We start from the raw sequence: 18,238 nt of genomic DNA on the forward strand, positions 1-18,238 counted from the left end.
CATTCTATTGCTAGAGCTACCAGGACTTGGTGAAAGATTTTACATGTAAATGATAAAGAAGAGGAAGATACTAAGGGGTACTCTTTTTCCAAAAGTAACTGACTAGGAGGTGGTATATTTATTAGGAAAAGGAGATAAGTGTGAGGGAAATCAGAATTTAATACTGGATATATTAGGTTTGAAATTCTTATGAAGTAGAAAAACAAAAATAATAGGCAAATATTTTAATATAAATGATTATAAGATACTCTTTGGACTTGAACAGGATTAAATCTATGATATAGGTCTTATTATTGTTCCTATCCTACAAATCAGGAAAACTGATAAAGAGAGGATAGACAACTTCCCAAGATCACCCAGCTAGTACTCTAGTCTAGCAAAGCAGATTCTCAAACCCAGGCAGCTTAGCTCCTGAGCTCACTCACTATCACTATTATCACACTATATTGCTTCTTTGGCAGCTGACTGACACCCGCATACTGTGGGGACAGAAAGGTTCAGTATTTCGCACCCAGGGAAGAAGGGCTGAAGTACAAGGGTCAAATAGAGAGTTAAGTAAGAGTCTCATAATGAATGGGCAAACCCCCACCTCCCTCTCTGCTCTCATCCTCTAACCAATGACAGCCAGTTTTACAGGATTCTTCTGCAAAGACATTTCAAGAGCCACAGAGAAATGGCCTATATGTATTCCATGAGGAAGCTCTGAAAGAGCCAGCTCATTGCCCTATAATCTTACAGTGAAGTCCACTCTCCCAACCTATGCATAAAGAGTATCTGAAAAGTTTCTCAGTGTCTTCTTATAAAATATACACAATTATGAATCACACATTTGGGGATTTATACACTTCCTGCATAATAAGAGTAACTGATACCAGGCTTCTCTTCCCACCATAAATAAATATAAAACTGGACAGAATACATAAGGCAAATGTTCTCAAGTACTGGATAATAGGCAGGACAAAACTGTGACCCTTGAGAGAAGAAAAACACATAATATGATCCCCAGAGTTGCCCCTATTCTCTGTCTAGGGACAGTTTCCTCACCACAACAGAGACAGACAGAACCTAAGCAGAGCATGGTGACCTTGAGTGAGCTGAGGAGTCAGGAGACAGAAGATTAGGGCTGCAGGAGTGGCTGGAATTTGTGGAGTAAAGTAAAATAAAGAAGCTCACTTCAGACATTGGTGTAAAGTTTCCTTGGAGGTTTCTTAAACTGGATTACATCAAAATTAAAACATTTGCTCTATGGGAAAAAACTGTTAAGAGAAAGAAAAAATGAGTCACTTATAAGGAAAAACTGTTTCAAATCACATATCCAACAAATAACAAATAGAATATAGAAAGAACACTCTAAAGCCAATAGTAAGGAGAAAAAAATCCAATTAGAATATTGGAAAAAACTTGAACAATACTTAACCAAGGAGGAATACGGATATCAAATAAGTATGTAAAATCATTAGTATAAAAGACTATATTGACCATAACAAGAAATCAATGCCTAAAACTAGTAAGTCAAGAAATTATAAAACAAATCCATAATCATAAAGATTTCTTTGGATAAGAAGCATTAATAGAGACAAAGAAAGATTTCATATTGAGAAAAGGATCAATCTAACCAGTAAGATCTAACAATCCTAGATGTGTATGCTAATAATAGCATTAAAATTACAAAGCAAAAATAGAATTGAGAAATAGAAAATCCACAACCATAATGAGACTAACAAATCTCTTAATTACTAGCAAAAAAAAGCAGAGAAAAATATTCACAAGGATAAAGGTGATCTGAAACAAGAGAAAGATTGACAAACTTGATAAAACTGACATATGCAGAACACTGTAGCCACAATGGTGGAATCCACTTTCAAATGCATACCCTTTTAACAAACCTGATCACATGCTGAGCCATAAAACAAAACCCACAAATTTCAAAGGATCCGAATTATTCAGCATTTTACAATCAGAATATAATCAAGCTAGAAATAAAAAACAAAAAGTAACTATAAAATCATCAAATGTTCAGAAACTAAGCAATACACTTCTAAATAACCCAAGGGTCAAAGAAATTACAATAAAAACCAGAATTTATTTTAAACTGAAAAAAAAATAACATGTCAGACAACACTTGCAATATGACAAAGATGTTCTGAGAGGAAAATGTAAAAATTTAAATGTACATATTAGAAGAGAAAATGACAAATCAATGACATAAATGTCCATCTTAAGAAGTTAGGAAAAAGAATAGTGGATAAAACCCAAAGCAAAAGGAAATAAAACAGCAATTGAAATAATATAAAACAAACAGAATAGAGAAAGTAAGCCAAAAGACCTTTTTGAAAAGATTAATAAAAGTGTTAAAATCTAGCAAAAAGACAAGGCATGTATCAATAATATCAGGAACAAAGAAAACATTTAAAATATACTACAGAGAATAAAGAGCCCAGAAATACATGCCCCATACTTATATGACCAATGATCTATTACAAATGGGGCAAGAATATGCAATGGGGGAAAGACAGTCTCTTTAGTAAATGGTGTTGGGAAAACTGGACAGCTATATGCAAAATAATGAATCTGGGACACTTTCTTATACCATACACAAAAATAAACTCAAAATGGATTAAAGACCTAAATATAAGACCTGAAACCATAAAACTCCTAGAAGAAAACACAGGCAGTAAACTTCTGAACATGAGCAGTGGTAATTTTCTGTTCTGGGTATGTCTCCCCAGGCAAGGGAAACAATAAAAAATAAACAAGTTGGACTACATCAAACAAAAGTCTTCTGCACAGCAAACTCAACTATCAACAAAATGAAAAGACAGCCTATTGAATGAGAGAATATTTTTCAAATGACATAGTAAGGGGCTAATATCCAAAATATAGAAAGAACTCATACACATCAACATGAAAAAAAAGAATCCAATTAAAAAATAGACAAGGAAACTAAATAGACATTCTTCCAAAGAAGACATACAGATGGCCAACAGGCACATGAAAAGATGCCCAACATCACAAATTATCAGGGAAGTGTACATCAAAACCACAATGAGACAGCCCCTCACACTAGTCAAAATGGAATAACAAGTGTTGGTGAGGATGTGGAGAAAAGGAAAACCTCACACACTGTTGGTAGGAATGTAAATTGGTGCAGCCACTATGGAAACAATATGGAGGTTTCTAAAAAAACTAAAAACAGGAATACTATACAACCCAGCAATCCCACTTCTGGGAATTTACCCAAAGAAAACAAAAATCACCAATTCAGAAAGATACATGCACCACCAATATTCACTGCAGCATTATTTGCAATAGCCAAGATACAGAAGCAAACTAAGTATCCATCGATAGATGAATGGATAAAGATGTGTTAAAGATACATATGTGTGTGTGTGTGTGTGTGTGTGTGTGTGTATGTATACACCATGTTGCATATATATACACCATGTTGCAAAAACATGGATGGACCTAGAGGGTATTATGCTAAGTGAAATAAGTCAGACAGAGAAAGACAAATACCATATGATTTCACTTACTATTGGTTACCATAGGGAAAGGGAGATAGAGAAATGAATGAAACAGGTGAAGGAGATAAAGAGGTATAAATTTCAAATTATAAAATAAATTAGTCACAGTGATGGAAGTACAGCATAGGAAATATAAGTCTATAATATTGTAATATCTTTGCATGGTGACAGATAGTAACTACACTTATTGTGGTAAGCATTTAGTAATGTATATAATTATCAAATCACCATGTACATCTGAACCAATGTAACTTTGTATATCAACTGCATTTCAATGAAAAATATTTTAAAAATCTGTAGAATGCAGATATTCTTCAGACATTAAAGATACAGTAAGAGAATATTAAAACAACTTTACACCAATATTAAAATTTTAAACAACTTAAGAAAATTGACATAAAAAAATCTGAATAGTCCTATATTAAAGAGATTGAATCCATTATTTAAAGGCCATCCCACAAAGAAATCTGTGGTACTATATGGCTCCACCCATGAATTTGCCAAACATTTAAAAAATAGGTATCATAAATCCTACACGAACTCTTCCAGAGAAAATAAATAGGGAACACTTTCCAACTTATTTTATGAGGCCAGCATAACCTTGATACCAAAACCTGACAGAACACTACAGAAAATTGCAAACCAGTATCTCCTATGAACATAGATACAAACATTCTATACAAAACATTAGCAAACCAACTCTAGCAATATATTAAAAAGATAATACATTTGACAAAATTGGGTTTATTTTAAAGTAAAAAGCTGTCCTGATACCATATGATTTCACTTACAGCTGGAATCTAAAAACAAACAAAACAAAATAAACAAAACAGCAATAGACTCATAGACACTGAGAAGTGACTGGTGGTTACCATAGGGGAGGGGTTGGGATGGCTGGAAGAAATAGGTGAAGGGGATAAAAAGGCATAAAATCCCAATCATATTATAAATTAGTCACAGGGATGAAAGTACAGCATAGAGAATATAGTCAATAGTTCTGTAACATCTTTCTATTTTGACAGATAGTAAACCTACCAGCTGGGGAGGGCATTTAATAATGAACATAACTACTGAATCACTATGTTATATACTTGAAACCAATATAATATTGTATTTCAACTATACTTCAATTTTAAATAATCAAAAATAATTAGTTGTCCTAATGTTTAAATACATCAATGTAATTTGCCACATTAACAGATTAAAGAAGAAAAGTATATAATCAGTAAGTACAGGAAAAGTAATTTAGTACTTATATGTAATTTTAAAAAATCTGTTATTATAAATAGAAGGAAAACTCACATATGACAAATGTCAGATTTAAGATAAAACTTGTAACAAACATCAGAAGTAAATGTATAATTGTCAGATCACTATGTTGTACACCTGAAATCAAAACAATCTTGTTTATCAACTAAACTCAATTAAAATATAAATTAAATAAAAAATAATTTAAAATTAAAAAAAAAACCTTCAGAACTAATGGTGAAACACTGAATGCTTTTCCACTAAGATCAGGAAGAAACAAAGGTCCCCACCATCAACACTGCACTGAAGTTTCTGGCCACTGTAATAAGGTGAAAAAAAGAAAGTATATGGATTGGAAGGGAAGAAACAAAGCTGTCATTATTCACAGGCAACCTAACAGTGTATATGTAAAATCTAAAAGAATCTAAATGAATTTATCAAGGTTGCTGGATATAAGGTCAACTATAAAAACAAACTTCATTTCTATATAAATGCATTTATTTTTAAAACAACACTATTTATAACATCAAAAAATGTCAAACACTTAGCAATAAATCTAATAAAATTATGTGTAAGTCATCATTTATTTTTATTTATTTTTTTCACAAAAGTCCAAAAACATCACTGAGATATTTAAGAATATTTAAATACACAGACAAGTCTGTTACTCATGGATTGGAAGACTCAATATTGTTGACACTAGTTAATAGTCCCCAAATTAACCTATAGTCAGTGTAAGCAATTCTAATCAAAACCCCAGGTATGTTTTTGTACAAGTGTGTAATTTGATAAGCTGATTCTGAAATTTATATGGAAAAGCAAAGGACCAAGAATAGCCAAGCCAATCTTGGAGAACCATATTGAAGGACAGAAGCTATGAGGTATCAAGAGTAATTACCAACAGTGACAATGTGCTATTGGCTCAAGGATAAGTAACAGGCCAAAGAGATACAAGAGAGTCCAGAAAAAGAGTTCCATATGGTGTCTCACATTTATGACAGACATTGAAGTATAGTGGAGAAAAGATAATTCTTCAATAAATAGAGCTAAGTCTATTAGATAACCACTTGAGAAAAAGGTTACCTTGACTCTTCCTCATATTATATTTCAAAAGATAACAGAACAATAAAGCTTATTAGAAATAAAATAGCAAAAATTTATTGAAATAGGCAAAGATTTCTTACCTGAAATAAAAAACACATTTACATAAAGGGAAAATTTCATAGACAACACATAAAATTAGGAATTCTTGATATAGCCAATCTGTGACCCATTATTTGGGAACCTCTTAATCTATATAGTCTGATAATTCTCTCAATTCCATTTATGTAATATTTAAAGAACTACTTTTGCTTTTGTGATTAATATCTTGATTTGTGAAATTAAATCTATAAGACCCAGAAAGAGAGGTTCAAATAATCGTAAATTTTAATAGTTAGGACTTTTAATAACTACAGGAAACTCAACAAAGAATCAAACATAATTTTAACTTAATATGTGAAATAGTATTATTTTCATTCATTTTTAAATATGCAGTATTACTTATAATGTTAAATCCTACTAACAATCCTCAGTTATGACAGGTGCTTAGAAATAGCAGCCAGGCATGAAGTGCTCTGTTAAGTAGGCATGAACAAAGTCAACTGAAGTCATACTAAAGGCCCAGAGTGCTCTCTGTGGCTGGAAAAATAAGCCATCTGATGCAACAAAATTAATCTGAAAGATACAGAGTAATAAGCATGCTCTTCTCTTATTTATTTAAATGGTAAAAATTCAGTTTGCTCAGCCAGGATCATAGGTACAAGAGGAAAAACCTTTCTCCACGTGGGGAAAAACAGCTACACATTATCTTAGTCACTCAAAAAACCTCCTTAAATCAGTGAAACAAGGGAGAAGAGTAAAACAAGCTTAGTGCTTCCAGAGGGCACAGATTTGAAAAGGTATTAATGAAAACTTGTATACTATCCAACTCTCATTCTCTGCCCATGACAAACCTCACTGAAACAACACACATTCATTCATTATGTGAAGGACATTGTATTCTCACTACTAAACACTTTACCTTTGCAACAAGCTGTAGTCCAATTTTATCTGCTTCAGCCTCCAATGTTCTACTGTATGGTCTAGCAAACACGTACTAAGAAAAAACAGGAAAGAAAAGTTCAATTAAGGCTATTTATTTTAGAAGGAGTAACAAAATGAGATTTTTAAAATTAGTTTCACGGAGTATTTGGGATAGTTTTTATGCTCTCCATTACAAACATTTAAAGAACACTATGGTATAAAACATAAAGACAGCCTTTATTTCCTCCAGCAGAGACTAACATTTTTGAAACATGGAAAGAATACAAAAAACTCTTCCCAACAAACTTCTGGAGAGTCTACAGTATTAGAAAGAGTACTTCTTTTTTTTCAATTATAATCTCCATGTAGTGTATAGAGGATCTCTAAGAAAGCCTATTGATTCAGGCTTTTAATATAGCCAAGGAATATTTTGATCCTGCAGTTTTAAAAGAAAATTGAAAAAATACAACTATGTAATAACCAGTGACACTACTGGAGGATTTATTTCAGTTAGAAAATCAACCACAGAGCAGAATACTCTTTCTTTGATAAAGTATCTTAATTTCCTCTTTCTTTTCTAAGTATTGATTAGTTAGGAAAATGAAATTTTCTTCCAACTTCAATAAAAAAGTACAAATAGATATTGTAACTTTAATTTTCCTAATTACTTGTATTTATGTGAATGCTTTCCAGTTAAATTCTAATTTTCAGTAACTACTAAAACTTTGTAGAAGATGGATTAAAAGGCAGACTTTTGAGAAAAGAGCTGTTAATTGGGGAAACAATTTTTCAGAAGTAGCTACACATCAGTGATGACTAGAAATTATTTAATCAATGTGATCCACAGTATGTGACTATTAGATATGACTCTTGCTTTTCGATCATGTCTGTTCTGGGTTGCTGAATTATATATTGCCTTTACTCTCCATGAGCAGTCTGCAGATGTCACATCAAGTCTACTGACAGTATAACTGATTAAAAATACTGGCTTTAAAAGGAGAGACTTATGTCAAGTCTAAATGCTGACACTTATTAACCTTTGACCCTGTTTAACCCCTCTGAGCCCAGGAGCATCATATGTAAAGTGGAGCAGTAACAGTACCAACCTCTGAGTTGTAGAGAAAATAAAATGAGCAAATAGTCATAATGGGTCCTATGGAGTCCTTACTTTGTACCAGGTACTGTGATAAATACCTTAAATCAGTGGTTCTCAACAGGAAGTTATTTTGTACCCTAGGCACATTTGGAAATGTCTGGAGATCTTTGGGACTGTCACACCTGGGGGGATGAGGTAGGGGAGGATGAAGTGCTACTGGCATCTAGTGGGAAGAGGATAGATGTTTAGAGGTTACTAAAACATCCTGCAGGGCACAGGACAATTCCCCACAATAAAGAATTATCCAGCCCAAAATGTCAACGGTGCTTAGACTGAGAAATCCTGTTGTAAATATATCATTAAACCCACAACAGTGCTTTGAGTTACTCAGTATTATTATCCCAATTTACAGATGAAAGCTGAAACCTATCATAAATGAAGTAGTCTGCACAAGTTCTATAGGATTTAGGTCTTCTGGAGCCTAAATTCAAACACAGATCCATGTGATCAGAACCTATATTCTTAATCCTTGTACATAATTAATTTATAGTGTTTATCCTAGTGCCTTACATATGGTAAGTACTCAATAAATTTTGGCCACTATAATTATTACTAATAGCTCTCAACATACTAGCTGGTAGCACTCTATATGGACTGCTACATTATACCCAAATCTTTAAGATTACAAAAACAGGACTCCCCAGCAGTTACTGTGAGGGCCTCTACCTCTTCCTTTCTCTCTTCATTTCTTCAGCAAGTAAATGTCAGCAACACCCACTTCTTAATGACTTATTAGCATTCCCTTCTACTCTCCAATCACAATAAGCAAGGCTTTTATTTCCTTGTCACCAAAATTATTGAGGACCTTGATTTAGGGAAAAAGAGTTCAAGCAGAAGTAATCCCTTACTTTATTTTCATTAAATTCAGGAATTTTAATGAAATAGAGGATTCATCAAGTACTTCAAGGGAAAAACAGCGACAAGTTTTCTTTCTTAAGACCAAATCTTCAGATTCCATTATAGAAAAAGCTATTTATTGAAAGATGGGTAAAAGTTATTTATTAACAGGCCAGTACAGTAATTCCTTTGACTTCTCAGCACATCAATGACATAAATAAAATTCAAAATATGAGACTCTATAACCTAAGCAATAACCTTTCTGTTTTTCCTTTATTTCAATATAAATGAGTCAAATGATATAGTAACACTGAATAAAAGACAGTTATCCAATTTCAAATGCAATTTGTCTCAAAGAATTTTACACATTAAATTTAAACAGCACCCAGATGGCACTCTGATGGGTGCTCCACAAATCATTAAATAAACAAATAACAGATTGTTCCTAAATAACCAAACCTCCCAGGACAAAAGGAAATATTTGAAGAAAGATGTAAAACAAAATAATTAATCATAGTTAACAAAGCAATTATCAAGATTGTAAAACCTACTTTCAGTAGGGTAGTGTTTTAAACAAAAAGAGGGACTTAATAAATTGAGATAATTATTATTATACATAAGTACTAAAAACAAAAGTTAACAAACATCTAGTAATACTGTCCTTTCAATATTTTCCAGGAAGTAACAGTTTAACTGGGAGTGAGGAGGTGAGGGTAGTAAAGCAATTTCAACCAGCCTTGTGCCCATAAAAGTTTATAGGTTTTGTAAGAGTTTCCCGTCAAAATGCAGATATCTCGAGGGAAAGGGGAGTCATCCAGTGAGGACATCACAGTCATTATGAGACAAAAACGGAAAGCTTGAAGGTAAAGTGGCAGAAGGAAAAGAAGGGTTTGTGACTGGGTTTTTCTCTGTTAGGACCAATAACCATGACAAAAAAGAAAAAGAGAAATTACGGTAGCCAAAAGTTGCTAAGCCCTTCAACCCATCTATCTCTATCATTTGAGAGATGTATTGTTTTCTAGTTTGAATGCATAGTATTAAGTATAGCCCCTAAAAATGAAAAAGTGTAAGATACTAAAATCAGTACTCATATTTCATGGTAATATGTTAAAACATCTCTGGTGTTTGCTGCTTTATAATAATAGAAAATATCCTAACCACAGGCCAAATTCAAGTTATTGTCTCAGACTCACCTCCTGTAATTTAGATTGCATCCACTGGCCCAGAAGTGCCAAGCTATCTCGAGGACAAATGGCCCAAATCATTGTGAGAAAAATCAGACCTAGGAAATCCAATAAATGGCCCAAGCTAGCCTTTTCTGCCTGGGAATAGTCAAAATAATGAAAATTACATTTAACAAGTTGAGACAGTATATGCTTACATTTTCTAGTTTATAATGTGTAATCATATTATATAATTACATATGTTTACCTGATCTTCACCGACTAAGATGGCACTTTTTTTTTTCTGTGTGCCTTATCCTTTCTCAGTCTTTTTTCCCATCCCTTGCTTACATACTTTTGTATTCATTCATTCATTCATTCATTCATTAAACTAACATCTACTGAGCCACCTTTCATCATTCAGATATGACACGTTCATTAACCTACATATTCTTATATTAACAAGCATAATAATGCTGTGAAATAAGTACAATTACCTCTATTTTATAGATATAGAAATGAAGATGGAGAACAATTAAACGAGTTGTCCAAATTCACACAGGTATTAGTAAAAGGACTCAAACCCAGGAAGTTTTAGTTTCTGATAGAGTTACTAAATCTCTTTTAAACTCAAATAAATGGGCTTATTATACTTATAAACACTACCTAACATATGAAATAGTTAAAACAAGGAATAATTTAGGAAAAGATTGAAAATTTATTTTAAATAAAAGTCTTTTGGACTTCATGAAACCTAATACATGAAGTATGATTCATTTATTTAAGTTTGCAATTTTATCAGTTTGATATTTCTCACCAGGAAATTGAGTTCTATGAATTTTTACATTTACTTTTAGCAGTAACCAAAAAAGGTCTTACTTAAAATAATTGCTTGGGGTAGATACTAGATAGTTCATTGTTCACCATTAAGATTAATAAATGCTAATTTAATGTTGATATTGATGATAGAGGAATCATTACTTGAATGTATGAAACATGACTGACAACTAAAAAAATCAACTAGAATACTTCCATTAACAATATGATTTGCCCTCATGAAGTACTCTTTCCTTTATGGTAAGAACTGTGTGCCATAAAAAACAATTATGGAATTGTTCAAGCACAAAAAAAATGAAACTCCAAATGATAAAGTCATTATAGAAGAGAAAATTCTTGTTATTAATTACTAAAGAATATAATTGCTATTACAGAGTCTTAGAAAACTAAAACTTAAAACAAATCTATATTTGTGGGATAAAGAAAACAACATAAAAGGCTAGATCAAAACAAAATGGAGACTCCTAAAAAAGAAAATACAGTGTTCATAATGTCTAGGACCTCAACAAAGAAATATTAGTGATTATTTTTCTGTTTTTAAGGCTATTTGCTTACTATGTCTCATTTAATTATTATTCTTGCACTGATAGAAATGACAACAATATGCTGAATGAGTTACTGAACTAGCCAGAAAATAAATGTCCTGAGTATGAAAGCCTTTTAAATGCTAGAAATGGCCAAAATTGATTGGTTTTGTGGTTATGAAGTCACTTTTTGGAAGATGTAATCTATATCAACTGCTTAATTTTTGTATACGTTTGCTTAAAGAAAATATTTAAACTCAGAAGAAACAAAGGAGATATTATTTGTGCTTCAGAAGAGAACATGGGCCTACCTTATTTTATTAATACTCTAAGGAATATATTATTTGTGTTTCAGAAGAGATGACTTTTAGAGGGACTAATAACATTATTACTTCCACTTAAAGTTCATATTACTTGCATTTCTGATACCACATGTTGCAATCCACTATTACCCTCGTGTCTTCAATTAGAAAATATCTCTTTCTCTAATCATGTGGACAAAAGAGCCATGCATATTTTTAATAAATAAAAATAAAAATATGAGTAAACAAATATATTACTTTTCTGGAGTCATATCAAGTCAAACAGATGTGTATTCATAGGAGCATAAATTAACCCAACTTCTAAGACCGTAAGAAAACTGCTGGCAGCAACCAGGTCTAACTGGTAAAAAGCAACAGCACTGGACTTGCAAACAGAAGTCCTGGGTTAAAGTCCCAGTTCTGCCAATTTGTCACGTTAGTCAGGTTACTTAGAGTCTTTTTAAACATCAGTTTTCTTCATGTATAATGTAACATACCTCAAGAAAATGGTATTATAATTATGAATGAGAAGGTACATAAAAAAGTTCAGCAAAGTAAATCAGCAAGGTATTATTATTATTATTATTACTCTGCATGAATTATATATGGCATTTCATTCTAGACATTTTCAAAGATGCTCCAAGCTTTCCTCTGAGAATGAATAAAAAAGCAAGAAAACTCATTTTCCCACATAAATAGTAATATCACTTTCCTACAGTTAATTTCTGACTAGATTATAAGTATGGTAATAATTATGGGAACTTTAAAATCTAATTTGAAATAATTAGAGGTTGAGCATAATTACTTCTTAGCAAAAGAGACAGGTGATAAAAACAGTATTTAAGAGAAACACTAATTTTTCAGGATCAAAATTAGCCAATTGTATTTTTTCAGGTAACGGAATAATCCAATAACTAACAACTAAAATTCTATCATTTAAGAAAAGAGAAAACTGAAAAGATTCAGTTCTTTAAAGGACTTAACTTCTTAATTTCAAAGCAGTATTTCAACAACAGAACATTCATTTTAGGTACTTACAGCATGCCCAAGTACTGCATGTGCTATTTCATGGCCCAGAAGGAAGGCAAGCTGATGCTTATCAGTCACACTATTTAAAAGCCCAGTAAAGACAAACACTTGTCCATTCTGCACCAGAAAGAAAATCATGTAAGTAAATAGAACACCGTAAAAAATAAGGATGTTAAACTTAATTAAAAATTAGGTTTGAGAACATTTACTTACTGGAAGCACAAAGGCATTTACATCTGGAGAATCAACCACATGAATAATCCAGTTAATCTCTGAGATCCCTGGAATATCTTTATTGCATTCAATTAAATGATAAACCACTTTCTTAACAGTCAGGTATCGGGGGTCTTTCTCAGTTAGCATATCATTTTTAAATTCTTCCATCCACTGAAAGATTAAAAAGAAAAGTATTCTTTAAGAGTTTTAGCTCTACAAAATGTTTACATTGCTTCATTGAGAGTTATAGGACTACTTATTGTTGAACATTTTAATTTTTAATTGTATAAAAATCTGCATATATTAAGCACTCAAATTTCTCAAATTTGAATTATTCATGCAAAGGCAATATGGTTTCTCACAAATTGAATAAACTTTAATAACTAAGATTTTTCATATAAATTGGTTGAAATAAAAATTTCATTCATCTTTTCTATTAGCCTATAAACAAATAAAATGCCTAAATATTTCTACTTTCCTAAGTATTTTAGAAAACAAAACATTACCTGGAGAACATAAAGATTACAAATAAACTAAAAGAAAAAATAAAATTACTTTCATAACCCACTGCATAAAAAAACACCTTATAATTAATAGGAAAGTTGAACTCCTATAAAAAAAAGGCATTTCATTAATTTTTAGGGTGCTTCATTCACAGATTGAAAGGAAATTACTGAAACTTTAGAAGTAATGGAGTATCATTCTCTCTATACTATGCTGATTCAGACTAGCTATCATATTCATGAGAAACTCAAGTGGACTGAGAAAATTAAGGATGTTGTGGAAATTACTTTAATTTCCATAAAATGTATAATCTCTTTCACATATGAATCAACAAGTTTATAACCTTCCTTGAAATGGCACTAAAAATATGATTTTGTAGAATATGATTTTTAAAGTCTTTATGTCAATTAGAATTTTTAAAAAGCACAAGTTACCAATGTAAACTGAAACAACAGAAAACACTATTAAATTAACCCTTCTTAAGGAGATAAAACCAGCAAGAGTATATGTAACTATACTACCTCATAATATCCCTATGAGAACATGTTTGAATTTTCATATTACATTTGTAGGTTAAAAAATAAGAATATATCTGTACATACATATAATTTTTATAAATTTCTTACTCATATGAATGGTGGAAGATGCATTAATTTAACACTAGGCCTGTCTCAGTATTTCTAGAACACTTTCCTCAAACTTGCTTTCAGCTAGACTCTTCTAAGACTTCTCAAATCTCTGGTATAAACTCTACTAGAAAAGATTGGCCATATTTTTAAGAAGGGTAATATTTTTAGTGAAAAACCATCATTACTTCTTTTCTTAATGGTAACGTTCTATTCACAAACTCAGAAACTCAACTGAAACAAAAAGATATAAAGATCTAACCATGCCAAAGCTTTCAAGTTAGGCTATGAGACTTCAAATCAACAAATATTATTTGAACACATACTATGTATGCGCCAAGAACTGGAGAGAGAAAGATGATCTGTGCTCAAGAAACTCACCAGTGGTATAAAATGTTTAACTACCTGAGTTATTACATCTTCCAACAAGTTGAGGCTTCTGAATTCCAACTTTAATTTGCATTCAAAAAATGTAATAAATTGATATAACACTAATTGATGCTTAGGAAAAAAGACTGTCTTATTCTACTTTACTTTCAAGGTATAAAAATTTAGATAACAGATCTATTTATTCAAAAATATATATACTAAGCACTACTTTGTACATTGCGCTACTACTCAAGATAAAATGATAAAACTGACAAGGTGTCTGCCCCATGGAGCTTAGCCTCACAAGGGAGACAGATCAGCAAATATATAATTATGCAAATAATTACATCACCCTCATGATAAGTGCTTTAAAAGAAAAGTACAGTATGCAAAGAAAAAATAAAAGTAAGAGACCTAATCCCAACATAGCCAAGCACTGGGTACAATTACAAATTAGCTGATTCATAATTCAGTGTGTATGAAGGATACCCCCTAGAGCCTAATATAACCACCCTTCCTAACTAGGTCTGGATAATCAAGGAAGGCTTTCTGGAGAAAGGGACATTAAGGTGATGTGATGAGCAGGAGCTGGCTGGAGGAATGGAGGGAAAGCAATGTTGACAGTAGGAATACTAAGTATGAAAGGTTTGAGGCCTTTTGGAAAAAATGCTAATTTCTTATCAAAGACTAAAATAAAAAGGTAGTGCATCTTTCATATGTAAGAAACTTTCCTACCTTGAGGATTATTATTAAGCAATAGAAACAATTCTTACTACTTACTGCATCATATTCCAGTTCTGATAAAAGTCTGAAATGTTCTTTCTTCAATAAGAGTAGCTTGCTCCTTCCTGTGACTGGACTCACTTCCAAGTGGGTAAAATAAAACACTATAAAGAGCAATCCAAAACTACTCAAACAAAGGAGTAACTTCCATTTATTCGTCCTTAGACTTTCTTTAAATAATTCCTTCTTGTTAGGAGGAAGTGCTTGCCACCATTTCCTTATGCCCCTAGAGCAAACAGAAAAATTCAAAGTTCTGATAATGGTATCAGCACATATCCCCAAAACTTAATGCTTATGTTAAAATTTTAAGTTATCAAATACTTGATTTTTTTATGATGTACTTCTCTGTATAGATGACTTTTTCAATTTATAAAATTCTTAGCTAAATGATGAAAAAGTAATCAACTGTATAGAGGTATAGTTAAAAATTCTAATGCTCCTTTGAATTTTTCTTCTTAAACTATTTTAAAGGTAAACACTAAAATAGAAGCTATTTTAACTACAACTACCACTAGTTCACATTTACTGACTGTTCATGACATGTGAAGTACTCATCTAATCGTTATACATGTCACCTCATTTAATTTTCATAATAACCATTACAGAGGACACAAGTGAAAAGAGAGAAGTTAAGCAACTTGTCCGAAGTCACAGAGGTAACACAAGGAAAACTAGGCAAGGAAGGCACTATGATCCCAGAGTCTGAGCACTTAGCCACTTCATAGGGATGAACTGTCCAAATAAACACCTGAGAGGGTTATGGTACAATAAATCCGTACCTTTAACCACCATTCTCCCCATGGCTCATCGGACTTGTGGCACAGCCAGTACTTCGGCAAGGTACGAGGGAAACTGCCTCAGCATTGCTTTTAGAAATGAATATTGCAGTAGCAGAAATTCCACCAACCCCTCAAGAATATGACCATGAGAGGTAATAAAAAGAGCATAAGCACTATAAGTAAGGGAATGAGAGATTTTATACATAACATCTGAGGAGGTCCAAATTCTACCAGGCAACAGAATTCTCTGCTGCTCGTCAGGGATCAGAGACATTCTGACAACACTGTTTTCAATACTGGCATAAAATGTTTCCTTGTGAGTTCATCTGCGAAATCACAAAAAAAATTTTAAATATATATATCATTCTCTTGACAAAATATATTTTATAAAATAACACCTAAAATGCCTTTAAAGTACTTTAACCTAACAAAACTAAAGAAAACTATGAAGTATACTTACCATTTAAAACTTTATGACTTACTGTTTACAATGAATGAAAACATGTCCTAAAAGAAAATTTTAGATGATTTGCAATAACAAGTTAAAAATAAATAAATAATTTAAAAGGATAAAAAAGCTACAGGCCTAAGGACATGGGCTGAGTTACGGCAAAGATTCTCTTTTCCACTAAATTCTACTCAAGCTCCCCTGAACTCTTTTTCAACTTTGAACTTCCATATTCTATGCGCTGTCCAATTTCAGCAAAATTCCAGATAATTCAGCTCAGCCAGAAGCCCCCATCCTCCATATCTGATCACTCTTGGTATCTAATCAAATTTCTCATCATTCATCATTCCCCCAAGTGATGTCTGACTGCCTTCACCTACCTGAAGCAAGAATCCTGGTAGGTTGGTTTAGGCAGAATCCCCCTTTACTCTTCCTGATGTTTCCTTAGTAAATTTCTATCCACCAAACCCCACCCACTCCTTGGCTATGAATTCCCACTTCTCCATGCTGTTTTTAGAACTGACTGGTTCTATTCTGAAGTCTCTTTTCCTTTACTGCAAAAGCCTGGAATAAAATCTGTTTCTACTGCTTTAACCATTGTCTAATCTGGTTTTCTTTTTCAGCTATACGCCTTCTGGGTACACATTTTCTGGGTGCCAATGCCGAATCATAAAGAACACAGTAACACCTTACAGAGTACAAGTTCTTAATTTTTGATAAAAAGATTATTGAGTTGGTTAGTATGGACATAAGAAAGCTAGAAGGGACTTCATAGTTACCAAACATAACTTTATGAGGAGACAATGTTTAACCTTTCTTTAATATTCATGGAGTGAATAAGAGAAACAGGATTAATTATGGAGGAAGGTTTAAATTAAATATAAAGTACTATTAAGCTGTAAAAACATTAACTATTATGAGGGACTACCAAGAAAAAATAACAAAGATTTGTTGGGAATAGAATAGAAAAATAAATAAATATTATTTATTTTAACCTGGCAAGGAATAAGTTCACTTTTAAATAAACAAAATTCTTCAATTTCATGATCCATTGCCTTAAATTCCATAAACTAAAAAGGAATGTTTGCAAGTACTGCTCTTAGAAATTTTTAAAGTATTTTTATACTATAATATGCAGTAAATTATTTCAAGACTATTAAGTCATATATAAAAAAACTGGGTAGAACCAACTGTTTAGAAACTTAATTCTGAGATAAATATGGTTGGGAAATCTACAAGTTTTCTTTAAAAGCAAAATTTTACAAATACCTTTTAATATAAAAGTTCCCTTTTTAAAAGGCTTTTTACCTGCCTACAATGATTGCAAGTAGTTTCTGCACTGGTTTAAGAAGTATCAAAAAGAGAGGAACCGGAGCAGCTTGGGACCGTGGAGAAGCATGGAAGCTCCTGATGTCCCTTGAGGGAAAACAGTGCAGAGGACGTGACACTGAAAGGGCAGTGTTGACTGCAACTTCTTTTATCAATAGCTGTCTTGAAAAAGCATCATTCCATGCAGTACGTTTTCGGGTAATCATCCAAATTTCATTACTTCTGGTGCTCAAGAGGCATCCACTTCTTTTGTTACAAAAAGTCGTATAGAAGTGAAAGTTTTCAGGCAGAAAAGTCAACCTATCACACTGATACACTCCTAGGCCCTGGTATTTATTCACTATATGGTTAATTTGTACTTGATGACAGTCCAGGGAGGTTGCAGCTAATGTGTGACATTTTCTCCAGTTGACCAGTAAATTAAATCGGAAGAAAACACAGCTTCTAGTAGCAGCCTGCCATCCACAGACGAAGCTCATCTTTCTTTCCCTTGATTTTCT

The 18,238-nt window shown here is 32.4% G+C and overlaps 1 protein-coding gene across 1 annotated transcript in view; it reads right to left on the reverse strand.

The window, feature by feature from the left end:
* Positions 1–18,238, reverse strand: part of OMA1 (OMA1 zinc metallopeptidase) — a 73,377-nt gene that overhangs the window by 41,268 nt on the left and 13,871 nt on the right. Inside the window, exons 2-7 of the mRNA XM_036911231.2 lie at positions 17,718–18,236; positions 15,180–15,408; positions 12,898–13,071; positions 12,694–12,801; positions 10,023–10,151; positions 6,835–6,909 (exon numbers count right to left, since the gene is read on the reverse strand). Coding sequence (XP_036767126.2) covers positions 6,835–6,909; positions 10,023–10,151; positions 12,694–12,801; positions 12,898–13,071; positions 15,180–15,408; positions 17,718–18,236 — 1,234 coding nt within the window. The remainder of the gene's footprint in view (positions 1–6,834; positions 6,910–10,022; positions 10,152–12,693; positions 12,802–12,897; positions 13,072–15,179; positions 15,409–17,717; positions 18,237–18,238) is intronic.

Source organism: Manis pentadactyla, chromosome 4 (assembly GCF_030020395.1).
Source record: "Manis pentadactyla isolate mManPen7 chromosome 4, mManPen7.hap1, whole genome shotgun sequence".
NCBI lineage: Eukaryota > Metazoa > Chordata > Mammalia > Pholidota > Manidae > Manis > Manis pentadactyla.